This window comes from Gadus chalcogrammus, chromosome 5 (genome assembly GCF_026213295.1).
Source record: "Gadus chalcogrammus isolate NIFS_2021 chromosome 5, NIFS_Gcha_1.0, whole genome shotgun sequence".
Taxonomy (NCBI): Eukaryota; Metazoa; Chordata; class Actinopteri; order Gadiformes; family Gadidae; genus Gadus; species Gadus chalcogrammus.
The window spans coordinates 1,752,853-1,780,701 of record NC_079416.1 but is presented as its reverse complement, the minus strand read 5'-3'; the positions used below and the strand labels follow the sequence as shown (position 1 = coordinate 1,780,701).

At 43.7% G+C, this 27,849-nt stretch overlaps 1 protein-coding gene, 1 long non-coding RNA gene and 1 pseudogene across 5 annotated transcripts in view; 2 read left to right on the top strand and 1 right to left on the bottom strand.

Annotated features, from left to right (window-relative positions):
* The first annotated feature begins 6,420 nt into the window (after window positions 1–6,420).
* LOC130383292 (5S ribosomal RNA) lies at window positions 6,421–6,529 on the top strand (annotated as a pseudogene).
* A 3,670-nt stretch (window positions 6,530–10,199) lies between these two features.
* Window positions 10,200–12,077, bottom strand: LOC130382996 (uncharacterized). The gene is made up of 3 exons (XR_008895665.1): window positions 12,022–12,077; window positions 11,878–11,945; window positions 10,200–11,800 (listed from the first exon to the last, which is right to left on the bottom strand). It is a non-coding gene; the product is annotated as an uncharacterized LOC130382996 (long non-coding RNA).
* A 7,736-nt stretch (window positions 12,078–19,813) lies between these two features.
* LOC130382282 (protein YIPF7-like) overlaps window positions 19,814–27,849 on the top strand; it is a 32,768-nt gene continuing 24,732 nt past the window's right edge. For 3 of the 4 annotated variants that reach the window (XM_056589930.1, XM_056589932.1, XM_056589931.1), the window contains exons 1-4: window positions 19,814–19,900; window positions 20,007–20,133; window positions 20,317–20,465; window positions 21,391–21,536. In XM_056589930.1, the coding sequence (XP_056445905.1) occupies window positions 20,009–20,133; window positions 20,317–20,465; window positions 21,391–21,536 (420 nt within the window). In that variant the 5' untranslated portion in view covers window positions 19,814–19,900; window positions 20,007–20,008. Of the gene's footprint in view, window positions 19,901–20,006; window positions 20,215–20,316; window positions 20,466–21,390; window positions 21,537–27,849 lie in introns of those variants that run through there. The other variant, XM_056589933.1, reaches the window with a different exon arrangement.

The following is a 27,849-nucleotide window of genomic DNA, read 5'->3' as shown; positions in this document are numbered from 1 at the left end:
GCTCAATTACACCAGGTAAAAACAGACAGTCTAGATGTACATCAGAGAGCAAATGGATTCAGGGAAGGGTGGTTCTACTATTTAGACAGCACTAATGGCGCGTTTCCACTGCAGGGTGCGGAACGGATCGGATCGCAAAGGTGCGGATCGGGTCGCGTTTCCACCGCCAAAAGCTTGACCCGGACTTAGCCGTACCCGTTTGGGCCTCGTTTTCAGGACTCCACCGTTGGGGTACTGAAAACGAGACGAGACGCCTGAAAGGGTCCCGGGAAATTCTAGCTACACACCCCCTCCGTTGATTGGTCGACAGAATCATCACTTCCGGGTGACGCGGGGATAAAAACAAACAAACAGTAGCCTCGAGGCATTATTCTTTACAATTAACATGTCTCGTAAAACGCTTGCTTGGGCGAACAAGGAGGTGGAGACGTTCGTCTGCATTCTTGGGGAGGAAGACGTTGTTTACGATGTTTACGTAGCTGCCGCGGCGATCGACATCCGGCCTACCACAAAGGGTACTGTCGGCAGTGGAAACGCAACCTCGGAACTGAGCTGGGCTATACCGCCCCCTCCCTACCGCACCTTTGCGATCCGATCCGTTCCGCACCCTGCAGTGGAAACGCGGCATAAGTACTATAACTGAGTTCACTAGAAGAACACTTTAAGTCAAGAAATGGGGTTGTGTACTTTGTACAATCATCTGAAACATTTCACTGAATCTATTGTATGTGGCATTATACCTTTAATAACCGGTACACCGTCACGTCACCACGGTCACCACGATGTATGAAGACCCGCAACACTGGAGGAGAACCACAGGGTAAGTGTGAAGGGCCCTCCACACTGGAGGAGAAGAACCACAGGGTTAGTGTGAAGGGCCCTCAACACTGGAGGAGAACCACAGGGTAAGTGTGAAGGGCCCTCAACACTGGAGGAGAACCACAGGGTTAGTGTCAAGGGCCCTCAACACTGGAGGAGAACCAGAGGGTTAGTGTGAAGTAGGGCTGGGCGATATGACGATATCATACCGTGGGCGATATGAAAGTGTCTACCGGGAGAGATTTGGCCATATTGTTTATACCGAGAGAGAAAAAATATATATTATATTGCACTGCACTGACTGAAGCAAGGCAGGTGTGAGACTCACCTGTTAACTTGAAAAAAAAATCTCATTTGTATTGAAGAAACAGTTCTATTTTTACCACCAGCTATTTGCACAGCACATAACTTTATTTTATAAGTGTATAATTAGTATTTAAAATATTTGTGTGATGCTGTGATTTTTATTTTATATTACACTGCACTGACTGACAGCCAGGCAGGTGTGAAGCACACCTTTAAAATGTTTTTATTTGTATTGAAAAAACAGTTCAATGTTTACAAGATGTTTGCACTATATGACACTGCAGTTAATGACAGTTTGTTCGCTACTTACTCCTTTGTAAGCATGGAAATTCAAGTTTAAAATAAAAGAAAAACTGATCAAATGTGTAGTATGGTTATTTTAAGCCATTTATTATTTTCATTTACTTCAAAAATACCATATCGTGATATATATCCATATCGTGATATAAAATTACTCATATCGTGATATAAGATTTTGTCCATATCGCCCAGCCCTAGTGTGAAGGGCCCTCAACACTGGAGGAGAAGAACCACAGGGTAAGTGTGAAGGGCCCTCAACACTGGAGGAGAACCACAGGGTTAGTGTGAAGTAGGGCTTTGACTTTTGGCCAAAAATCATATTCGAAGTTTGTTTGTTTATTAATATTAGTATTCGAATATATTCGAATATTTATTAAAAATATTTTGACCATTAAATGCCTTCAGTAATACCTGGGCTGAATGTGAATACTTAGTTGTGAAAAGGTAGCCCTCCTTTTCACGAACATGAGCACCTGGGATTTAATCATTGCCTGATTGGGATGCAGTAACATGACTGGTTGTAAAGGGGGGGGGACGTTATTTTTCTATGTTTAATTATTGTGCTATTTTGCATTTTTGCAACAGTGAACTTTATGATCAAGATGCAAACTGTTAAGATATGCAATGAAGTGTCTGGTTGATTATGATTTCGTTATAAAATATAAATGTATTGTGGTACTTGGGTCGGTGAACCCCCATGGCAGTTGGTATCTACCATTTTGTGTAATTGGTTGGCTTTATTTAAGCCCGGTATTTTCTACGTTCAAGGTTGGTGGAGGATAGAGAGACCGCTTGCTGTGAGGCTGGTTAATGTTCAGGTTAATGGAACTTTGCTTGCTTGTTTGTTTTGTTTATCAAGTATTTTGTTTGGCTTTGCCATTTCACTTTTCAAGCGTGGAAAATAAATCACAGTTTTTCAACTAATTTATGCTGCTTGCTGAATTTTTGCGGCCTACTCAAAGACCTTCATTGCGTCCTAAACCGCTACGTTCCGAATTGGAAGTGAGTCGGGAGGCTCATTTTCACATGTGGTGGCAGTGGTGGGATCGTGGCGCCCCCTGGAGCAGTGAAGAGGAAGCCGACGAGACGGGCTCCGACTCGACGAACGATGTCAGTCAGACGGCGATCACTGGATGACCTGGTCCAGCCGGGTGAGCAGGAAGAAGGAGCCGTGGGAGGTGAGCCAGAGGAGGATGCTGGCACAGGAAGAGACCCCGGGTTGCTGGACCTATCATCTCTGTATAGCCTCCTACAGAAGACCCTGCAGACCCAGGAGCGTGAGGCGTTCAAGCAAGAGCAGAGGTGGCAGAGTGTCCAAATGCAGCTCAACAACGTTCATGATGAGCTGGGGCGGGACCGGAGAAGCGGTGATGGGGCTGGAGCGGGCCCTGCAGCGCTAGCAGCACCACCAGCCAGGCTGCCTGCAGCGCCACCTCCAGGCCCAAATTGGCCGAAGGGGATGATGTGGAGCAGTACCTGACCACGTTCGAGAGGCTGGCTACAGCCTACAGATGGCCTCCAGCTGACTGGGCTGTCTTCCTTGTGCCCTATCTGACGGGCAGAGCGCGGTCCGCATATGTGGCCATGACGTAGGTGAGAATGTCGGTGGTGGTGGTGGACTTTGGTGACTCCCAGGCATCTCTGAGGAGATCAAGAGGCCCTCGGACCTGCCTGCCATACAGGAGTTCGAAAGACGAGAACCCTGTAGAGGCTTGAGGAACCTCCCGGTAGGCAAACATCAGGTAGGGAAGCCACCGGTCCCAGTCCTTGCCATTAGCAGCCACAAACTTCCTCAGCATCCCCTTCAGCGTCTGGTTGTACCGCTCAACCAGGCCATCGGTCTGGGGGTGGTAGGGAGTGGTCCTAATTCCCTTTATACCTAGCAGCCTATATACCTGCTTAAGGGTGTTGGAGAGGAAAACTGTTTCCTGATCAGTTAAAATCTCCTGGGGAATCCCTACTCTGGAGAATAACTGTAGGAGTGCAGGGGCAATTGTTCTGGCTGTGACCTTACGTAAGGGAAAGGCTTCAGGGTAGCGGGTAGCGTAATCACAAATTACCAATATGTATTGGTGGCCTGTCTGTGTGCGCTCTAGGGGTCCAACAATGTCCATCCCTATCCTGGTGAATGGCACCTCTATGATGGGGAGGGGCTGAAGTGGAAAAGGTCTAACCTTGTGTTTGCTGAAGAGCTGACAGGTAGGGCATGTTCGACAGTGTTTATGTACATCAGTATACAAGCCTGGCCAATAAAATCTGCTGGCTATCCTCTGCAAGGTTTTCACATTACCCAGATGACCAGACCACGGAAGATCATGACCTAAACTCAGGATCCTTGACCTTAAGCCACAGGGAACCACTAGCTGCTCAGTACTATCACCCTCAGGTTGATGAAATAGCAAGCTCCCACGCACAAAGTAATACTCCCCACTAAGTGCTTTTGCCCGGCCTGTGCTTACTCCCTCAACCTCAGTAGCCTTCTCAAACAGCTCTTTAAGGGACTCATCCTGCTTCTGTAGCTCTTTTAGATCACCCGGGATATCCCATATATCCTCCCCCGCGCTAGCATTTTGTGTAATTGGTTGGCTTTATTTAAGCCCGGTATTTTCTACGTTCAAGGTTGGTGGAGGATAGAGAGATCGCTTGCTGTGAGGCTGGTTAATGTTCAGGTTAATGGAACTTTGCTTGTTAGGGGTCCAAGCCAACAGGTTGGATCCCTATTGTTTTTGTAAGGATTTTTTTTATTATACTTCCTACCAAGAAAGTGGTACCACAGCCCAGACCGTAAATGGTGCCGACATGCCAATTGCATGACTAGATCCACGTCCGTGAAGACTATTCAGACGACAAAATCCAGACACGCCGGTCACTAGGTGGCGCTATACCAAGGAATACGCGTTTGGGGCTATAACTCCCACACCGAACCTCCCACAGTCAAAAACTTGTACCCACATATTCACTGGAGTCTGCTGCATCTTTTGGCATAGGCCACGCCAATTTTTTTTCGCAAAATCGCGAAAACCGAAAAACTGTTTTTTCCCTACTCCTCCCACATTTCTTGACCAATCGACACCAAACTTTGCACACGACATCTTTAGACGCACGCGCAAAGAAATTATTGGACAATTTTTTGATCCGACCTTCGTTGACGAAACGGGAGCGTTTTGAATATTGGTTTATGAGCTAAATTAGACGTGGAAAATCAAAAATCCAGAAAAATCCAAAAGTAGACATCGGAACGAGTCCAAATTTTACAGACATGTTGGTGCTAACCTTATTGCCGTTCGATAAAAAATTCGGAAAATTTCGCCATTAGGGGGCGCCATAAACGAGGAAATTGTATATCTTCTAAAAAATTTCGTCGCGAAAACGCTACACTTACTTCTCGCTACTCCTACCACAGTCAAATCCTTTGTATCCACAGGTTCAGGGTAGCGTTTTCAACACATGCTTCGCGTTGTGCCGGCGAAATTCACATTTCTTGTCGCGTTGTGCCGGCGAAATGCACACTTCTTGGACCCCTGCATAACTGCTTGCAGTTCTAGTTTGTTTTGTTTATCAAGTATTTTGTTTGGCTTTGCCACTTCACTTTTCAAGCGTGGAAAATAAATCAGTTTTTCAACTAATTTATGCTGCTTGCTGAATTTTTGCGGCCTACTCAAAGACCTTCATTGCGTCCTAAACCGCTACATTCCGAATTGGAAGTGAGTCGGGAGGCTCATTTTCACATTAGTACACACTATTTATGTTCAGTGTCTACTACTTGACCGTACTACACTTGACAGTGTAGTACGGTCTACAGCTATGCGTAGAACGCCTAGAACGGTCTACAGCTATGCGTAGAACGCCTCTGAACTCTTCCGAACACCACCGTAACTCCACCGGATGTTTGGAGATGACGTGTCTCCCCTCAGATGCCGGCAAAATTACCTTGATACGTTACCTGTTTTCCGTCTTGTCATCGTTGCTATTAAATTAAAAATGTCTCTTTTTACTTAATTACTTACTTTACTTTTTTACTCTTTTTAATGTCTCTTTTTTTCGCCGCTTTCTATGACGTCTTTCTAAGCCGCTGTTGGTAGTGTCGGGTCAGCCATCTCTTCTTCGTTCGTTACCAGACTCGTAGTCTGGTAACGAACGAAGAAGAGATGGCTGACTCGTAGTCTGGTAACGTAGTGACCTACCGTTATATACTGTGGCGGTAGTACGCATTCGGAAACGTTTTCCGTACTACACAATGCACACTGAGCATTCGGACGCGCTATATTTGTGGCGTACTACAAAATGCATACTATAAGTATGAGTATTTCGGATTCAGCCCTGGATTGGGCTTTGCGAGGTTTGTTTACAGGTGTTGCTATGGTTACCGGTCTTGCGTGTTCCAACGGTTTATATGTTTCTAATAAATCGCTGTCTAATCAATACTTCTTTCACTGCCTCTTCCGTGGTCATTACAATATTATGAATAGACTGCATGGGTTCTCCGACGTCTCTCCCTCTTGGCCTGCCCATAACAGGTTCGAATATTAAGGGCTGCCTAATATTCGTTCGAATTTTGATTTTTTTTTTTGATATTCGAATTATATTCGAATCACGAAGTTCGAAGTCAAAGCCCTAGTGTGAAGGGCCCTCAACACTGGAGGAGAACCACAGGGTTAGTGTGAAGGGCCCTCAACACTGGAGGAGAAGAACCACAAGGTTCAGAATTTGTTACATATTATAAACATTTTTTTTAAACCAATTAGGGTAGGAATTCTAATGCTGGGTTCCTCAACAGCCAGATTGCAGCAACAATACAAGATAAACTAAGAGAAGTAAAAATATGTCAAAATAAGTAGCGACAGATCACAATAATTAATAATAATAGTAAAAATAAAGTAAGCAACATAATAAACTAAGACGATGATAATAAGTAATGAGCTGTAGCTAAGTGCATAGTGTTCAAGTGATAGTGGAATGGTTGTTTACATGCAATATCTAGAATAACCCACTGATCATAACGGCCATACCACCCTGAACACGCCTGATCTCGGAAGCTAAGCAGGGTCGGGCCTGGTTAGTACTTGGATGGGAGACCGCCTGGGAATACCAGGTGCTGTAAGTGTTGTCGGGTGGTGGCCAATAGGTGGCACTCTTCCCTCTGGCCCCTTCACTCATCAATCCCGATGCCCCAGTGCAGTGATGGGGACACTGTGCTGTAGAAGGTGCCGTCCTTCGGAGATGTAAAACCGAGGTCCTGACTCACTGTGGTCATAAAAGATCCCAGGACACTTATCGCAAAGAGTAGGGGTTTCCTCGGTGTCCTGGCCCAACCAGGCTCATTCAATCTGGCCCCCTAATAATCCTCCTGTACAATTGGCTGACTCATCAATTCCCTCACTCTCCACCTCAAGCTGGTGTGTGGTGAGCGTTCTGGCGCAGATTGGCTGCCGTGCATCACCCAAGTGGGTGCTACACACTGGTGGTGGTGAGTTAGGTCCCCCCCTTCTGTAAGCGTCTTTGGGTCATTGAAAAGCGCTATATAAATATAATGAATTATTAATTATTATCATACCAAACTTGGAAGCTGTTTGTACAGATATCGTCTTATATCCTGCAAGATAACACATTATTAAACATGAGAACATCATCACATTATGAGGACCAGGACCATGGTGTATAATGCCGATAGAGTATCATGAATCTCATTCTCAAGATAACAAATACCTCATTAGAAACAGGTATATTTCCGACTGCTTTTAAAACCGCTATTGTGAAACCTTTACTTAAAAAGTCAAATCTTGACCATACCATCCTGAGTAACTACAGGCCTATATCAAACCTACCTAGCATGAGCAAAGTACTTGAAAAAGTTGTGTTATCAGCTAAATACCTTCCTCAACGAAAATAGTATTTTGGAAAAGTTCAAATCAGGTTTCAGATCAAATCACAGCACAGAAACGGCCCTTGTAAAAATAGTCAATGATCTCAGACTTGCTAATGACTTAAACAAAGTCTCAATCCTTATTCTCTTTGATTTGAGTGCAGCATTCGACACCATTGAACATGACATTCTAATTCACCGACTTGCAAAGTGGGTTGGTCTCTGGAAAGGTTTAAATTGGTTTCAAACCTACATTACTGCAGAGATTTTTATGTTAGTCTAGGAGATCATGTATCTGTAAAACATGACTTGCCTTTTGGTGTGGCCCAGTGGAGCTGTCTTGGTCCTCTCCTCTTTTCTCTATATATGCTTCCGTTAGGAAAGATCATAAGTTAGCATAATGTAAACTGCCACAGCTATGCAGATGACACCCAACTATATATTTCTGTGGAACCAACCAACCTAGATGGCCTGTCCTCCCTTATGGCATGCCTAACCTCCGTTAATCAGTGGATGAGCAAAAACTTCTTAAAGCTAAATGATGACAAAACAGAGGTACTTTTGGTTGGACCAAAATCATAGCGAGACGACGTTCTTAATCTTGGGAACCTGACACACCAGGTCAAACCAAAAGCAACAAGCCTAGGCGTCATCTTAGATACAGAGCTAAGCTTTAAGCCCCACATTAGTAAAGTTATCCAGACAGCTTATTTTCCCCTAAGAAACATTGCCAAAGTGCGCCCCTTTTTAACGCAACAAGACTCAGAAAAACTAGTCCTTGCATTTATCACCAGTAGGTTAGAAGACAATGCACTGCACTGCAATGCACTATTTACTGGTCTTCCAAAAAATATATAAAGAAATTAGAACTCATACAGAACTCTGCTGCTAGACTTTTAACAGAGACCAAGAAGAGAGAGCACATCACCCCTGTGTTGGCTGAACTGCACTGGCTCCCTGTCTCCAATGAATTGATTTTAAGGTTATGTTAATTACTTATAAGGCTCTAAATGGCATAGCATCTTCATATATCTGAGCTTTTTTAAATCCTATCAACCGCAAAGGAACCTTAGATCTTCCAACGCCAGACTTTTAGCTGTACCCAAAGTGATCCATAAGCAAAGCAGAGAAGCTGCCTTTATCCAATATGCACAAAAGCTATCTGTACATCAAGCAGGCAAGCTCAGTGGATATCTTTAAAAAATATCTAAAAACATACCTATGAGAGCGTTAAGCAACGGAGGACGGGTTGGTTAATCCTTCCTTTAAATGTTTCGTTTAGTATTGTGTTAAATGTTCCTGATCTTTGTTTACATGATGGTCTGAACAGATGGCGCAATAGTGGCGTTGCGTCTTCACTTTTTATTCCGCGTTTAGACGAGCGTTTTCGGGAAGACATCTGGGTAAATCTGACGGAAAAGTGTGGAATTCGATTGGGTATATGCATGTCAGGCGGCTAGATGGTGCTGTGATACACTATTGCCGCTTTTCCACCGCACATGTAGCTCGACTCGACACGACTCAACACGGTAGCAGCGCGGGTGCTTTTCCACCGCAAATAGTACCTCCGGGACGTGGGCGGGGTCGTCTGCGCGAAAGGGCCGTGACGTATTTTTGTACGCGACGCAAACAACACCTACGTAACCCACACATGGACAGAACCCACATAACAACAATGGAGAACATCGATGCGATGGTATTCGTGTTCGTATTATTAGCTGGCATGTTGAAGAAGTGGAATATGTTGGCTGCGGCGCTACTATGGCTGTTCTATCGTTACCAGCATGGTTGCCATGTCGCTCTCGTGACTTCGTCACACTCTCTGGCCAATCAGTGGCCGGCCGTCTGCCGACGTCACCTTTTAGCATCGGCTCAGCCGCTTGGAACCTAGAGCGAGGCGGTACTAGAAAAAGCAGCCACTTGAGGTACTAGATCGCGGTGGAAACGCAAAAAAGGCGAGCTGAGTCGAGTCGAGTCGAGTCGTGTCGAGCTGGTACCATGCAGTGGAAAAGCGGCATATGGCCGTTTCTCAATTCGCGTACTTGTGCGTGCTCGTGTGCTCGTGGACTCGTGAAACGTCATCAGTCGTTGCCCGAGCACTGTTCCAATTCGAAGCACGCATCAAGCGAGTACTGACCTAAAACCCGGAAGTGTTCTTGATGCGTGCTCGATCTCGCCGTTTCACCAAGCATGCATCGGAGGTGGCTCGTGTGTGCTTGCAATCGCTATAAATCCCAGGATGCATTTCGCACTCGCAGCAGTACGATGGCGGACAATATGGAGAAGAAGCACAACTGTAGCTTAAGTTACTCTTAATATAAATATATATATATATATATATATATATATATATATATATATATATATATATATATATATATATATATATATATATATAGTATATATATATATAATATATAGATAGATATAGATATAGATATAGATAGATAGATAGATATAGATATAGAGATAGATAGATAGAGATATAGAGATAGATATAGAGATATAGATAGAGATATAGATATAGATAGATAGAGATATAGATAGATAGAGATATATAGATAGATAGAGATAGATAGATAGAGATATATAGATAGATAGAGATATATAGATAGATAGAGATATATAGATAGATAGAGATATATATATATATAGATAGAGATATATATATATAGATAGAGATATATATATATAGATAGAGATATATATATATAGATAGAGATATAGAGATATCTATATCTATCTATCTATCTATATCTATATATATATCTATCTATATCTATATCTATATATATATATCTATCTATATATCTATATATATCTATATCTATATATCTATATATATCTATATCTATATCTATCTATATATATATATAGTCGTGTGTGTATAGCTTATACACATGACAGGACACGCATATCTTTTCAATTTTTATTCATTCAGAATATTTACAGACTATTTGAAAATGAAAGAGGCTGGGATTTTGTTTTATATCATTTGTTTATATTGTTCATTAGTATATGCCTAAATGAGGCCGTAGCACAGTTAACGGATCGAGTCCGCTGCTGTTCCAATCGCAGGTAGCCTACGTACTCGTGTGCTCGCAAGTCTGTGCTTGAAGTACAGACTTGCCAAGTATATGGCAAGCCATCCCCGCCAGAAAGCGGCATCATTTAGACGCGTATCACCTTCATTACGCCGTAAAATACGCGCGTAAAATGTAGAAAAACTGCGTATTGTACGCCGTCATGCGCAAAAAACGCCGCTTTTTACACCGCAATTGAGCCTTTCAAGAGCGCCCGTAAAAAGCGCCGTTTTGAACATCAAACCGCGCGTAAAATACGGCGCTTTTGTGCACATCACAACGCCGTAAAATACGGCGTTTCTCTAGTATGCTAATAATGTCCGCCCTTCTTTTCTCTCAGCCAATGCATTTGAAGTGTTTGCGCCCAATCGCTGAACAAGACAAGCAGACCAAATCAGTTCAACACAGATCTCCTCTCATTTGGCGTTAGTTGTAGCGTCATATTCATATAGATATATATATTAGTTAATGCAGTTTCAACGTTGTGATAACCGAGGTCCAATCGATAGAGACGCTTGCTATGTAGGTGTGGCAGCACGAGCTATGGAGTGATGCCCCTTTTCTTAAAGGCAGTATCGGTAGCATTAATTATTGCCAGACAACGCCACCCTGGGAATTTCACCCAGAGATTTATTTTAAGTGGACTAGCACAAATGAAGGAAAGGCACTGAGGTCCGTTATGCAATGAGGCAGAGACGGCAGTTCGATCATACAAAAATACTTTTATTTATACAAAATGTCTGTTCTTAAGACTACTAAATAATTACTCACTAAGGAGGGAAATTGAGTGCTGAGATCCAATCAGTGCTGAGACCTACTGTGAACACCTGCATCCAAAGGAAAGGGGGTCCCAGGAACACCACGCGTAAAACAAATGAAAAATAAACCAACTGCAAACACAATACAAAAAGGGACACCGTGACCAGAACACCAGTCCAACACCGTAGGCTCAGCACCTGAATTGAGGGGGATCGCAGAGCAACCAGTTAGAAAACATAATGGAAACAAAATAATAAGAGAAATTAATTAAATAAACAAAATCTATAATAAGTAAACACAAGGAGAAATCAGCAAAAACTCTTATATAACATAACATACACACTTTAAAATGTAGTTGCACCAACTAAACAAAAGAGATAGCGACACAACAGGAAAAGGAACAAACTATCGCTAGCCGAATGAACGGCAAAGCGATCGGGTCCGAGCTGGCCCTGGCAAGGCGGTAATAACGTGGAAGCAAAGCAGCAGTGGTTTTTATAGGTGGATTGGCCGCCGCTGCGCCGCTACTGTCGGCCACCCAATCGGGCAGTCCCGGCCAACGTGGCGTGGAGCAGGGAACGGGACGCTATACAAAAGCGACAGTTCAGTAGGCGGCATCGGCTATGTATCGATGAGCAGCGCGCAGCCAGCAGCAACATCCAAGTAAGCCCTATACAACACAATAACTAAAATTAGCACTGGAAAGGCAAACGTATAAGAGAGATGCAGCCGTGACCGGCAGCTCACCTATCACTGCACAGAAGCGGAAATAGACGCACAGGAGCTACGTGACCCAGCCTCCGGCAAGCAAGAGCCTTTACAAAACAATAACTAAAATTAGTACTGGATGGGCAACATGCGAGAGAGATGCAGCCGTGACCGGCAGCTCACCTGTCACCGCACGGAAGCGGAAATAGACGCCCAGGCGCAACGTGACCCAGCCTACGGCAAGCAAGATGCCGACAAGTGCTCTACGCCCGCCTTTATAGATAGTCTCCCACCGTGATTGGCTGGGACTGCCGCACAGCTGACAGTCACCATGACAACAAACTACATGTTGCCACATAGGGAAGAGGTTGTCGGATCGAATCCATTTATTGTCAGATTTGTGCTTTTGTCAGATGGTCACGCTTTTATGATCGCAATGCTTTTTAGTCCTCAAGCCAGACCTCCTGTGTTATAAGTTCCAAATTCAGTGCCTTTTTAGTCAGCCAGCCAGATCATCTAGGTGTCTTGTTACACGCTTTATAAGTTAATTATATTTAAATTATTACAGCCATGGAGCCTTTATTTTCGCGGAGTTATCGTAACATCCTCTCTTGTTCAATCGATATAAATACACAGTGGAAAGGAGTGAGAGGGAGCCATAGAGAGAGACACTGATGAACTGGGGAGCCATGCTCTAACAACGTTCAGAGGCTTGTAAACAGTCTACTGAGTCTGACACGGTGCTTAAATGGGCTCCGGAGACGCAGGGATGTTGTTGGATTCAACTATTTGTGCATGGAAGCAAAAAAATATCTCCCCATCAAGGCCAACAGCAGAGTAGCCAACGAAAAGAATAGACTGATATGAATGCTTCAAATATTAAAACCCGATTGATTAGGCCTATGCCGACATAATATCAGTCCTAATCCTGAACGCACCGTGCATACATTTTTCACGGCATTTTCCCCCAGACAGACAGACAGACACTTTATTTACCCCAAACTAACTTTCATAATCCAGCAGGTTACACAATACAAATAACTCTTACACAAATACAGACAGCCTATACAGTAGGCTAATACAGCGCCCACCTCAGCAAAAGGTAAAATGTAAAAAGAAGATATAAGCTACATTTAAAATACAGATGCTGTAGCCTACATAAAAATACAGATGCCACATGAAATATGAAAATAGGATGCAATGTATAAATATGCAAAACTAGGATATAACTAAGCTATAATGAGAATACTCGGTTACAGCTGTGCAATGACTATCCAAAATTAAATTAGTTGTATGGAAAGGTTTTTGTCTATGGAATGATCTTGTCACTTTACTGCCACACATTGTGTGTGTCAGTAAAGTGATAGAATATAGGAGGTAGGAGAATCCGTGTATGGTTCGTTCTTTGAAGTTTCCGATTTAAAACAAAATCAGAAAAAACAATTAACAGGATTGTTTTTAGTTTTTTCTGATTTGGTTTTGAAACTGAAAAAGGGCAAAAGGAATAAACAAATAAACGGCATTTGTGTTTCTGTGTTTTGTGTGTTGGTTTTTTAAACCCGAAACAGAAAAACAAAAATAGATAGCCTACATGCATAGTTATAGGCTACACCAGAAGGCAGAACGCAGCGAAGAAAAAAGAGCCAACCACCCTAACCAGCAATAGACTGTCTAATTATATTTAGCCTTAGTTATGGCCGCACTTGAACCTCATGGTGATTTTATTCGTGAACTAGGCTATTTGACACTGGAAAGACACACGAAGCGATCAGTATAGGGCCTACCGCTCTAAAGCAATCTAGTGCTCCCTTATGACGGTGAGGAGGTTCTGTGTGGAGCACAACCTTCAAAGAAGAATTCTAGTATCCGATTTAGTTTCAGATAGTCCACTCGCAGACTAGTCGCCGGCTCCCATGGGAAACAATAAAGCTGGCCATTGTAGAATGCGAGAGACTCGATGGAACGTTTGAAACGTCTTTATATGTATTTTTATTCATCTCATCTCATCTTCGTCCGCTTATCCGGGGTCGGGTCGCGGGGGGAGCAGCTCAAGCAGGGGGCTCCAGAATTCCCTTTCCCGGGCCACATTGACCAGCTCTGACGGGGGGATCCCGAGGCGTTCCCAGGCCAGTGTTGAGATATAATCTCTCCACCTAGTCCTGGGTCTTCCCCGAGGTCCCCCCCTTCCCACTGGACGTGCCTGAAACACCTCCCAAGGAAGGCGCCCAGTGGGCATCCTTACCAGATACCCGAACCACCTCAGCTGACTCCTTTCCAAGTAAAGGAGCAGCGGCTCTAATCCGAGTTCCTCACGGATGGCTGAGCTTCTCACCTTATCCCTAAGGGAGACGCCAGCCACCCTTCTGAGAAAACTCATCTCGGCCGCTTTATACCCACGATCTCGTCCTTTCGGTCATCACCCAACCCTCATGACCATAGGTGGGGATAGGAACGAAGATCGACCGGTAGATCGAGAGCTTTGCCTTGAGGCTCAGCTCTCTTTTCGTAACAACGGTGCGGTAAAACGAACGCAATACCACCCCCGCTGCTCCGATTCTCCAGCCAATCTCACGCTCCATAGTAGGCCTACCCTCACTCGCGAACAAGACCCCGAGTATACTTGAAGTCCTTCACTTGGGCTAAGGACTAATTTACTACCCGGAGTAAGCAATCCACCGGTTTCCTGCTAAGAGTCATGGCCTCAGATTTAGCGGTGCTGATCCTCATCCCAGCCGCTTCACACTCGGCCGCCAGCCGATCCAGTGAGTGCTGAAGGTCACAGGCCGATGATGATCCAATGAGGACCACATCTTCTGCAAAAAGCAGTGACGAGATCCTCAGACCACCGAACTGCAACCCCTCCCCACCACGACTACGCCTCGATATCCTGTCCATGTATATCACAAACAGGATTGGTGACAAGGCGCAGCCTTGGCGGAGACCAGCACCGAGAATGAAACTGACTGGCTGCCGAGGACGCAAATGTATTTTTATTTATTTTTTAAAACAACCTCTTGCCTACAGAGCAAGCGTCTCTATCGATTGGGCCACGGCCACGGTGACCACACTGTTGTAACTGGATTTACTAATATATATCTATATGACGCTACAACTAACAACAAATGAGAGGAGAACTCCTCAAAGCAGATCTGTGCTGGCTGAACTGATTTGGTCTGCTTCTCTTGTTCAGCGATTGGGCGCAAACACTTCAAATGCATTGGCTGAGAGAAAAGAAGGGCGGAGATTATTAGCATACTAGAGGAACGCCGTATTTTACGGCGTTGTGATGTGCACAAAAGCGCCGTATTTTACGCGCGTTTTGATGTTCAAAACGGTGCTTTTTACGCGCGCTCTTGAAAGGCTCAATTGCGGCGTAAAAAGCGGCGCTTTTTTGCGCATGACGGCGTAAAATACGCAATTTTTCTACATTTTACGCGCGTATTTTACGGCGTAATGAAGGTGATACGCGTCTAAATTATGCCGCTTTCTGGCGGGGATGGCTTGCCATACAAGTACGTGCTTGCAAGTCATCGAGTCCGTAGTACGCGTGCTAGGAAATGAGAAACGGCCTATCACACAACACCGCCATGTCTGGGCGCATGCGTAGAATCTTCCTTCTCTTATCTGCGCCGCGAAAACCAAAACATAATTACAGATCCTTCTCTGTTCAGCAATAATATCTGTACATATCCTGTACATTTCGTAGAAAGAGTTTATTAGCGGTCTTGAATCACCTATATGTTCCCCGAATTACTCATAAAGTCACGATACATAACCTGTGTACATTGAGCAGACGTCAAGTGACGAGCAGAAACCATGGACCTATTAAAAAAGGGTCAAACACTAGAGCTGTGTTCCAAATCTTTCCCTATTCACTCACTCACTATTCCCTATATAGTGTTCATGATATAGTGCACTATATAATGAACGAACAAACGAGAATTCGGACACTACGCTGAACATTTCTAAACGTCATTTGCGTCAGTAAATGCGCCGGGTATTTGTCTGACGCAGACAGATGCGCCCACATCATGTAAACAAACCGGGCACTCACGAGGAAGGCTGGAGGTTGTGTAATGATGTTGAATGTTGCATTTCCTTGATCAAGTTTTTTTTATTAATTTTGAATGTTACATGTTCTATGTTAAATCCCAAATAAATTGTTGACATTTCTAAACGAAAGCCGGAGACTCCATCATTAAATGTATTCATTTTCGCGGTTATCCAGCTTCTTCTTCTCCTCCGGAAAAACACAACCGCATTGCATTGTGGTACACGGGAGTAACGTGTAGGGAACATCGTATGAACACTCACATTTTAGGTATTTTAAATCCACTATATAGTCAGGGGCGGTGCCAAACGGTTGCTTGCCGTTGCTATAGCAACTCCAAGCAATTACTCAGAAACCCCAGAGCAACCCCAGATTTTTTGTCAAACTCAAACCACATATTTGAAATAATGCCATTTTCCGTAAAATGGTATTAAATAAATTCAACTAAACCTATGGCCGAATGCGGTACCCGTCACCATACCGACCATTCCTGTCATATGAATCACCAGATTAAGTGCATAATCAGTGAGTAGCGTCAACATTTCAGGGCCGTGACTGGACTGTCGTTCAAATCAACACGAGTCAGCCTGGGACTCTCCTCTCCTCCCCTCCCCCTCACCGTGCCCAGTTCCCGAGCGTTGGGCATGCGCACACTCTGTAAGTGACATGAACAGATAAAAAAAAAAAACATACACACAATTAACACAAACTATCCCAAGCAATATGTACAATAGTAATTAATTATTATTTAATGTACATGAAACAATAATTTCATTAATAGCATAGTCTTACGAAAAATAAATAACATTTCAAATATGCGGACATCTCGCGGCGAGATTATCAGTCAGATGTTCGTTGCCGGCTCGTTGGCGCTTAAAAAATATGGACAAGTTTTTACTATTTCGAAAGAAATCAAGTTCAAACACAACTCGCGATGGCGAGGCTGAGGATGGGCTCGTTAATAGCCAGACTTGTGTTGGACTTGGCAGTTGTTCGGAGGGGGGTTATGCTGAGGTCAAGAAATGGAAGAAAATATTGTAGCCCACACAGTTCTGAATTAGCAATACAATGTTAGCACATGCTTGCTAGCAATGTTGGTGTGTTAAACCGTATGGATTAAAGTGGAATATTGCAAGACGTCCTGTGATCAAGACATCAATTTAAAGGCCCACTATGCAACTTCGGGAATTTCTTCGCTGTTTTCTTGGTTTTGGCACGCACATTTCTCTACACAGCGCCCCCTACAGCTTCGTAGTAGATATTTTACAACACTGTCGTAACAACTCGTTGACTCGTTGACTTCCCCATGCACTTCTACGCGAGCCATGTGCATTTGTTTTCAAAGAAGCCGGCGAATGCGTGGAGCCATGTCCGAAGTAAATGTTCATAAAGTGTAGGCAAGGTTATACATTTTTAAAATGGTCTATTTGTATTGCAATAAACATAAAGCCATCCTTTTTATAGTTGACGGGGAGAATTTATATCCTAGATTATAATTGTTTTATTTTAGGTTGAACAGAACAATCAGTGTGAGAGTGTTGGCCAACATAATAATCTAAATAAACAAGAACCTGGATTCGGGGATTCAGTCTGTATCTGGGGGACGAGACAGACGAACAGCAAAACACCCATGGAAACAAAGGTGTTTATATGGCTGCAACCAAGCAAGCTAGATACATACAGGGCTCACAACAAAACGGTCGAGAAAACAATTTTTACAGGGCTCACAACAAAATGGTTGAGCAAACACATTTGTACAGAGACTATCAACATCAAGAATACCACGAGGACAAAGTTCACCCAAGGGTAGCCTACTTTCAATTTCAAAAGCAACACGGCCAAGTCGGAGTCTGATTTGAAGTCTTCTTTTTCTTTCAGTTCACGCTATTCCTGAAAAGCTTGCCCAACGTTTACTCGTGTCTGGCCTCTCTGTCTGTCAGTCTCCCCTTTCTCTTCTTCTGTTCCTCCGACATTGGGTTTCTCTGTCTCTTTTTAGTCGGCTGATCTATGATGAATGTAACAATCCCTTAGTTACTTGTGTTTATATCGAGCCGGTTCCGTGTTTGGGGGTCTGTGCCGCAAAGCAATTTGTTACTTCGCGAGACCCGAGACTCCCGCGAGAGTGGGCGGCGGGTCGCCGGCAGAAACATATTAATTTTCTCCGCCAAGATGCGCAAGGGGGAGTTGAAACAACGAACAATCGAACAAAAATGTATAATGGAACCATCGCAATGACTCCTAGCCTGTTATATTAAGGTAAATCAAGCCAAATTGCCTCGCAACTGGTTTATATCTAGCCGGTGTCATGTCTGGGTGTGTGTCTGTGCCGTAAAGCATTTTCGAAACTACAATCTGACTACATTTTCGAGGATACTTCCGCCGCGTCACATCCGGAAGCGCTCGGTCCGAACACATCAAGTTGCATATGCCCTTTTTCACTGTAGAGGCCACATGGGAAAATGACGCACCCACCAATCGTCCCAGAAATGGATGCAGAACCATCAGCATAACTCTCAACCTGCATACTTAATGTAATTTTGGCTAAAAAAGTTGCATAGTGGGCCTTTAAGGTAGGCCGTTTGGTTATTAAGTTTGCTTGCAGCATATTGACTTGGGGCCCATGTGATTTTGTTTTGAAGTAGAACTAGATTCTAGGTTTGGCTCATGCCAAAGGATGGGTTTATCGTAGCCTGGTATGATCCGCCCTTAATAGAAGTATTATGAAGTATAATAGTATCAACAATAATAGCAACTAACATTTGAGACGTATCTCGCAACTAATGTGAATGCTTTGGAATGTACCGTGGCGACGGTGGGTCTGAGATGTGCAATTCACCACTATTGACAGGACAGCTAACCTTGTAGTTGGGGGACTGCTGACGGGCTGTTGATTGAGAGAACTATGTTGTTTGTTATATGTCGTGTGGCAACAGTGCCACCTGGACTAGCAGTGAATGTGTACATGCCGCTGGGCTATTTTCATGTTGGCCTTCTTAAAGATCTTCCTCTATATTGTTCTATGTCTTTACGTCTTTATATCTGTGCGTGTGTGAGGGAGAGGGAGAAAGATAGCGCACGTTGAACTGTCAAATGATACGATCACACTCAATCACAGTGGTGCGATTAGTCTGTGTTGTTACTGTACTGTAAACTTGCCTCGTACGGGACCGCAACCACCCCAACCAGTGCCGAAAATGTCTTCCCCGCCGTGCCTCTGCCAAATTCAGGTGTTTTGATCAAGGTTTTTTTTTTTGACCAGCAACCTCTTGAATTTATACAGCAACTGTTAAGCAACTGCAACAAATTATTTCTGGCGCCGCCACTGTATATAGTGCATGAAATTAACCACTGAGAATTCGCACACCACTACAAAACGGCGAGCACCCTATATAGTGCACTATATCCGTGATAGGGAAAGCATAGGTCAACCATCACTTCCCTAACCCGGAGTCTACATTTCATTTAATCCTTCAATATTTTATTTAAAAATAAAAAAACAAAAGCACAACAACAGAAGAAGAAATGTCTGCTAAACACAACTTAACAAAAACAAAATAACAAACTATGCAAAAAACATATTAATGATTCAATCATTGCGGGGAAAAGGGGAGTTTCGTTTATCCCCCAGTCGGCTAGCAGGGGGAGCTGCGACCAAATAAACAGGGGTTCATCATATAAATTGAGTTGTTATCAATGACACTTTCAAAAAACGCATTGGTTTATAAAATAGATACTTTTAGAAATAATTTTGGTTTTACATGAAGTCAATGAATACAAACAATTTATTTAATATTTTTACAATCCACACTTAATTCACTTCACAATTCTATTTCATTTTCCGCAGTCTGAGTAAATTCTGTTTACAAATCCACTGCACGATGTCATCCAAAATCTTAAAGCTAAAAGCTCTGTCCAGCAAATAGAGTAACACCCCCATAACAAGGACAAATATAGACACCTATTCTTAGCTCCGCTGTCCTCCCACAGAAAGAACACTCTGAGCTCTGAGTGGTAAAGGAAATTAAATCCTATTTCAGATTTATAACACAATGGACCAATCGTGATAATAACTTTCAATCTATGTGTGCTGCATTTTCAATGTTCTCCCACTCCATAGCAATGGGGGACATGGAACAGTTTGATCAGGACTTCTACAGCTCTGGGTATTATGTGGACGACCAGGCCCAGGCTGTAGCCTCGACCTACGACGACTGGGGTGGCCGCCATCCTGAATACCCTCAAAAGTATGTTGCTTTAAAACATTGAGGTTTATATCCAGCATAGGAATCAATATTGTGAGTCTTACATTTAACAAATTGTTACGAGTAAGTAAAACACCAAACTTCAGATTACTTATGGAGTATTCCACAGTTTCTACTGTAACTGCTATATCCCTAACCCTGTTATTTACTCCATGCGTCCTATAGTGGGACAGAGGCCATGATGCCGGGCATTTTAGATCAATCTATAGAGCAAAGCTACACAGGACATGTCTTCCAGCCACAAAGGGGAGAAGCTGGGACACTAGGAGGCACAGATACAGATTATTATGAAGAAGAGCCTCCCCTACTTGAGGGTAAAACATCATCCGATCATCATCCATCATCCGTATCAGCCTGAAGCCTGTATTATCAAATTACAATTACAATGAGGGCATTTAGCAGACGCTTTTATTCAAAGCGACTTACATCGGTTAATACACACATTTTATCCAAACTGTTATGACGCAATGCAGAGGTACATTCTAGAACAACTATTGCCTGTCTTTCTTTCTTCTTTCTTTCTCTCCATATTTTTCTCTTCCTCTTTCTTTCTTTCTTTCCTTCATTCTTTCAGCGAGAAGCCCTAGCCTTTTTGCTCATTTATGATTAGTGGTGTGACAAAATATCAATATGCCCTTCTTCGTGCGATCGAGAATCAATACGCTGGCACCAAATATTTTAATTAATAAAATAGGCATACTAAACAGATTTCCATCGTCCCAGCATCTCTAAACTTAAATGGAAATTAACTAGCCAAAGAGAGAAAATGAAAAACTAAGTTTGGATCATGAATAAACACAGAAATCCAGCACTAACCTTTTCCCGGTCATTTTGCATAGTTAGACATATATCTTTAGATACCGTTATAGGATTGCCTCACAATATCAATCAATCTTAATCAACAGGATTATTGCCGGATTGCTGTGTCTCAATACAATCTGTATTTTGGGCCATTTATCGCGTATCATAATGTATTGTGAGGCACCCTGTGATCCCTACCCCTACTAATGATATGTTAATCATCATATCGTAGAACTCACTGGATTTTTACAACAGTGTCTGCTCAATAGTAAATACCAGATTTGGAGTGCATAGAATATTCTGACCCAAGGTTTTGTGGTTTTCTTTGTTCCCTGACACATTACATTTGTGTACACTCATTAATGATGAAAATATACCCATCAATAAAGGAAAATTAATCATTTGACTTGTATCATTTCCATATCTTTCTCTCTGAAGAGCTTGGCATTAATTTTGACCACATCTGGCAGAAGACCATGACCGTCTTGAACCCGTTCAAACCGGCCGACGGCAGTATTATGAACGAGACCGACCTGACGGGCCCTATCCTCTTCTGCATCACACTAGGGGTCAACCTGTTGATGGTGAGTCCCTGCTGATGTGTGTTTTAGACACCTGCAACACATCTGTAGAAGCTGCTTTGAAGTGCTGCAAAATGTTTACAGGTTCCATGGCATGAGAATTTCACTTTAAGTGGTTTTCTAACATTCATCTGAGTTCTCCTAGCCTGCCTAAGATCCCCCAGTGGCTAGAAATGACGATATGTGTAAAGCAGGCCCTTGGTATCCTGCTCTGCCTTCGAGAAAATGGAAGCTCAGATGGACAGATTTGGAAATTTCCCCGTATGTCGTCCTAAGGGGAAAGGTTATATAACCTTTCTCTGCTTTGCCCGCCGCGAGAATATGGCCCGCCAATGAGACAATGAGCTCATACCTGCGAGCGCCACATCAGGTATGTGTGTGAATACACACACTGTTACGTGAGTGTTGTACTCTTCTTTGTTATTTGGATAACTGTTTTGCTGTTGGTGTTTTATAGCGCATAACATGCAACATAAAAACACAACAAAGCATAAAAATTGCGTTGAGCTCCCATTTGGTGAAAAGACTAGACTGCGTTGGGTTCTCCGACATCTCTGGTACTACTCGTAGTGGGGGTTATCTCGGCCATGGTTGAGAAGGAATTGGGGGAAAGGAACTTTGGCTTTTACTCCCTGAAGTCTAGACTTTACTGAGACACGGAGGAGAAAGGGATTGTCTCCCGCTCCGCCCGCCCCTCCGGGAGTATGGCGAGAGCTCCGGCGGGGTGTCCGGGAGTCCGCAAACGTCAACAATCCCTTTCTTCTCTTCGTGTTTCTAGAATATCTTACAGGGCTCAGTTTTTCCGATAACAATGGATCAATAATCGTACCAACATTCTCACGAATGATCTTTCAAACGTAAAAAGAATAGACTACAATAAAATGAAATATTAAAACACAATTGATTAGGCTTAGGCTGAAATATGCTATATTGCTAAACAGCCTATGCGGCGTAATTGTTCAATTAATTAATTGCTCACGTGAAATGACACCTATGTAACACCCTCAGGAAACAGAGAAGGCCTTTTGCAAAATGGCGGACAAGGCTCGAAAGAGGAGAGAAACTTTTAAAGCAGAAGAACTTCACATTCTCCTTGAGGTGGTAGAGGCCAACAAAGGCCTGTTATTCGACCGGTTCAAAGGTGCCCACACGAACGAGCAACAATCTAAGAAGTGGGGGGAAATAGCAGAGAGAATGACTGGGGTCACTGGTACCAATAGGTCCAATGTGGAGGTCAGAAAAAAAATGGCAGGTCTGACCAAAAGAAAAGCATTGGAACTTCGACGTTGACTCTTGCGGGGTTGAACATGGCCCACTCCCTCAACGATGAGGAAGAGCAAGCCATGGCCATCATAGGCTTCTCAGCGTCTCAAGGCATCCCCGGGAGAGTGGATATCCATGCGGGTATCACGGAAGAGGGAGACCCTTCAAGGGAGCAATGGCAGGAGGATGAGGAACCCAGGTCCCCCTCCAGTCCACCTCGGCTGCTCCCACCTCCCTACCCGTCATGACACCCATGATCACCGCACTTTCTACCTCGGCTGCTACCACCTACTCAACTCCTTCCACCGCCTCAACTGCCACCGCCTCAATCAGCACATTTAACAGCTGCCAATGCAGCAAAGACCTGGTGGAGTTGGAGAGGCAGAAAGTGAGCCTGCTAAAGGACGTCTGTGGGCTTCTAAGGGAAGCCGCCAAGCGAGACTCCAAATTTCCAGAGGAGGATATAAATTGGAAATTGAATTAATTGCTGCACGTCAGCTTGAGCAGGAGAAGTTTGGGCAGCCCCAACTTTCCAATATTCTCCTCGAGCAACAAGGTGATGCATATTTTCAGTACATTTTAAGGTATTTTATATGGATGTTGGTTAGAGTTAAATGAGCTGTGAACACGTTTTCATAAGGCATTTCTCTACTCTTTCTAGATGGCCAAGCTGAATAGACGGAACGGAAGGACTCCGGGTGGTTGTTTTTTTCTTTGAGTTTTGAGACTTACCGGGATTCCACCGGACGCGTACGTGCCGCGGAACGGCTGCGCCACGTAACGGCTGCGTCCTCTGCCCTGCGTCCATTCCTACCGGTCGCGTAACGGCAGCGTAGCGCTGCACACGATAATCCTAAACCTAATGTACTCACCTTCCACTCCCAAAACGATTGGAATTAAATGCCACGCTTTGTCCTTTCTGACAAAAAAAAAAGAAGGATGATTTGGTACATAAATGACTTCATGTTGCCGAACTTCGACAATGAGTCTCTCGTCGTCCATGTTGCCGACCCTTTGATTGATTGACTGCTGAGCTGGTGCCACCAGCCATGACGTAATAATGTTGATGTGAAGTTACATGAGCTGAGTATTGTGTTTTATTTTGAAAATTGACCGGATGCTCTATGGCTTTTACTTTTTCACTTCCTGCCCTGCTCGATCTGCTCTGTTGAAGTTGACGCGGAATAGCAGCGGCTCGCGGCAAAAATAGAAGTGCGACGGAAAGATAGCGCCGCGGTGCGGCACGCCGCTCCCGGGACGCTGCTGAAACGTTCCGCGACGCGCCCGGTGGAAATGGTCTCATTGATTAGAGTGGAAGCGATTAGCAGCGGTGACTGCGGCGCAGCCGTGCCGCGGCGCGTAGGCCTACGCCTCCGGTGGAATCGAGCCTTCACAGAAAATCTGACAGAAATAAAAAGACCTTGGATTTTTTCAAACCTGTTGTGCATTTATCATTCTTCTATTAACGACGCAGTGGCAACAGTGTGAAAATCATGAAAGGAATGTTTCAAAATGCAATAGTAGATGAGCGGCTGTGGTGCTTTTATTGTCGAAAATGTGTGCATGCTTTTGTGTTACAGTTGTTTAAATGACTCTTGGTTTAAATCCTTCTAAAGAAAATATTTGTCAGACTACATAGCATCATTAAAAAGCAATCTTGTCCATAGACTTGGTCAATTACGCTTAGGTTGCATAATTGCCATGACACACCATTCTGACTGCTGATCGTCGGCAGGAAGGAATTGGAAGAGACGTTATAAAACAAGGGACAAAAACATTATCCAACAAACAGAGGATAGGGGGAAAACGTACAACATAACATTCTCTCGAGCATATGAAAATAAATAATGGTTGCTCAAAGAGAAACGTTGTGAGACATCAGAGGAACCGACGCGGTCGTTCAGGATTTATAATATCATCCGGAGGCGCCAAAGCTTTTGGCGCCTCTATAAAATAGAGGGATTCTTGTAGTTTGTGGACTCCTGTGCCCTGTACTACCAACCTCGCTGAACATACCCAGGCTTTCTTGGGAAATCCTTGATCGACAGAGACACAACTCGCGATCAGAGTTAAATGGTACGAAGCTCATTTAGGATTAGATTTTGTCAACCCGTGAAAGGGGTGTTATTTGTGTTATTTTACTCACCTTTACAAAATTGATGGATCAAGAGCAGTATATTTTACTCAAGAGAAACAGATATTCATAATGAACTCCTTTGAGGAGTTCAATAATCGGATAACAGCTAGGACAAAGTTGCGCATGATAAGGCTGGGAGGAGTGCTGACAAAGAATTGCCGATAGTGTCAATTCGTAAGTGAAACGATTCTGCACATTGTCTAAAAAATATCTATGCCAAATTGCAGAATTGTTTGAGATTAATCCCAATAGAGTGATGATGATTTCCAAATGCAAAAGCAGCATCCAACTAACCTTATTTTATAATTTAGGGAATTCACTTTAAATACACCCTATGTAAGAAATCTGTCGCATATGTTTTCAACCGCATGCCTTTTACCCCTATAGATGTGGTGCCAGCACGGCTTTGAGAATATTGGTTCAAGTTTGAAATAAGCACAACAATATAATTCCATAACCTTTAGTGCAACAAGGACGATTGAATAGCGAATAGGCCTATACCCTCTGAGGAGAACCTGTAGGCCTATCTCCCATAAAGAATATTCTCAGGCAATGCCAAGGAATCTGTCCCAAAAGACCCTCTGTCGGAGAGACCCTTTACGATACGGGCCCCGAGGTCCTCGGGAGCAGCCACAAATAGTGACAACATTGTCAGAGGAGGCGCTAGGAAGCTGCACATGCCGATCTAACCCGATAGTCTTATGGTGTGTTCCAGATTCCTCAGATGCCAGCCTTCCAAGTCGGAAGTCAGGAAATCTCCCAGCTTTCTTGTGGCAATTCTCGGAGGCACGCCCCCTTTTTGTCCTCACCTCTCGGAATTCTGAGAGTAGACCGAGAGCAGGGATGACGCTCTCAACAAATAATGGCTGCGCCCGTGAAGAGATTTATTTTCTTTGTATTTGTACCAGGTTGGTCATTTTAATGTAGATTTTAAATGCTCTTGCACACCTCATTAAATTGCTACTTTATTCCGGTCATCAATTTACGCATTTCTCGGTCTTGCTGGGCGTGCAATACAATTTAAAGTTCTGTTGTTTGTTTTAGAGCTGGTTTGCTAAAGAGGCTAATGTAGCTAACAATAAACAATGACTAGCCAATTTCATGACACAATCACAAAGTCGAACCAGGAACGCTATAAGTGCTCTGAGACCGGAAATGACGTCACAACTCGGAAGGCTGGAGGCCAAGGCATCTGGATCACACCATTAGCTGAAAACCTGCTCCCGACCAGCTTTGGTTGAGAGCATGAGTTACCATGGTGATACAGCGACGCTAAAAGAGATCGACTTTCATGTCACAGCTAACACAGTCTTTGAGCACAACATACCTCGCTAACCCACTAATCGAGGTTCGTAGTACAGGGCACCGTACTCCTGCCGGAGCTGAACTCCGAGCTGAACTCCGTCCTGCAGCAGCTCAGCTCCGGGGGCCGGCGGATGTCCGGGAGTCCGCACCGTCAACAATCCCTTTATCCTAAAGCTACAGACACAGAAACGGCACGTTTGTAGAAAGCTCATTGTGGGACTGGCTCGTAGTGGCTGTAATTCTGCACCAAGCCTGAATTTGGGGAAATAGACTTCAGATACAATATTAGGGCACCACTAAGACCTATATAAAAGCATACAAAGGGTAGCATGTCATGGGATCTTGATGGCCATAACAAATATTGTGGACTGATGCCAGATCTCCAGTGGAATCACTTGTTTACGAAGGACAGAGCTCAACTGCGGATTTGTAATTTCTTTAATAAATCTCATTTGAATAAATCCCTCAATGTATTTAGGGACAATTATCTTTGTTACTATACAGCTATGATGTGTATAGACTAGACTCTAGAGCATGCTTGGCCTCGATGATTATATATGTAGACTTTAGTAATGGTACAGGGCCCAGTTTCCCGATGGATCTTCGCTCGTACGATAATTCTCACGATAGATCTTGCGAACCATCGTAAATTTGTTTGGAGCGTTTCCCGAAACTCCTCTTGAACGCACATTCGCTGCACTCACGACGTTTGCAGGATTGTACTTGTCCACTGACACGGTGCTGAAACGGGCTATGACGCAGGGGGAGACGCAGGAATGTCGCAGGAAAATGGGGTTAAAAAGGGTTAAAATATCTCCCCATCAAGGCCAACCGCAGAGTAGCCGACGAAAAGAATAGAGTGCAATAATATGAATGCTAAATATATTAAAACACAATTAATTAGGCCTAGGCCGACATATATATCAGTCCTAATCCTGAACGCACTGTGCATACATTTTTTTACTGCATTTCCTCCCCTGAAATAATTCCATATTACAAAAATCCAAAATAGCTTGTGTGACAACTACATTTATCTTAATGTGCTGATTTGTGAAACATACTTAGGGCAGCAAAGAATCGACTTCATCTGATTCTGCATAAAGTTTCATTGATTGGCTCTCTAGTCTAGAATATTTGTTGACGTTAAAAATGCAACGTTCCATTCATTCATTATCATTCAAACGCAGAGGCTAGGCATTGACACACGGCTACTGCTGACCCGATTAGGAGAGCTTGGTCTAGATTCTGCCCATATTGTTGGGCAGGATGAAGTAGGCTATAGGCAGGGTTCGATTTATGAATCCATCTCAGTGGGGGTCTCTTAAAGTTGTTGACGGGGGGGGGATCGGCCTTTCGCTGAACTTTGACCCGGGGGGAGGGGGGGGATAAAGGACGTAAATATGGGCTATCATGACATGGCTCTTCTCAATGCCGTGGAACGCTCCGTTGACACGCCAGCGTCTTCGATTGCTAAGCGATGTCAATGTCTTTTGCTACCTATTTCTCTGCTGATCAACACTACGAATGGTAACAAATAAATTGTAAAAAGACACCTTGCAAAGTTATTTTTACGTTTGGCAAGTAGCCACTCATTATTGAAAATAAGCCCCA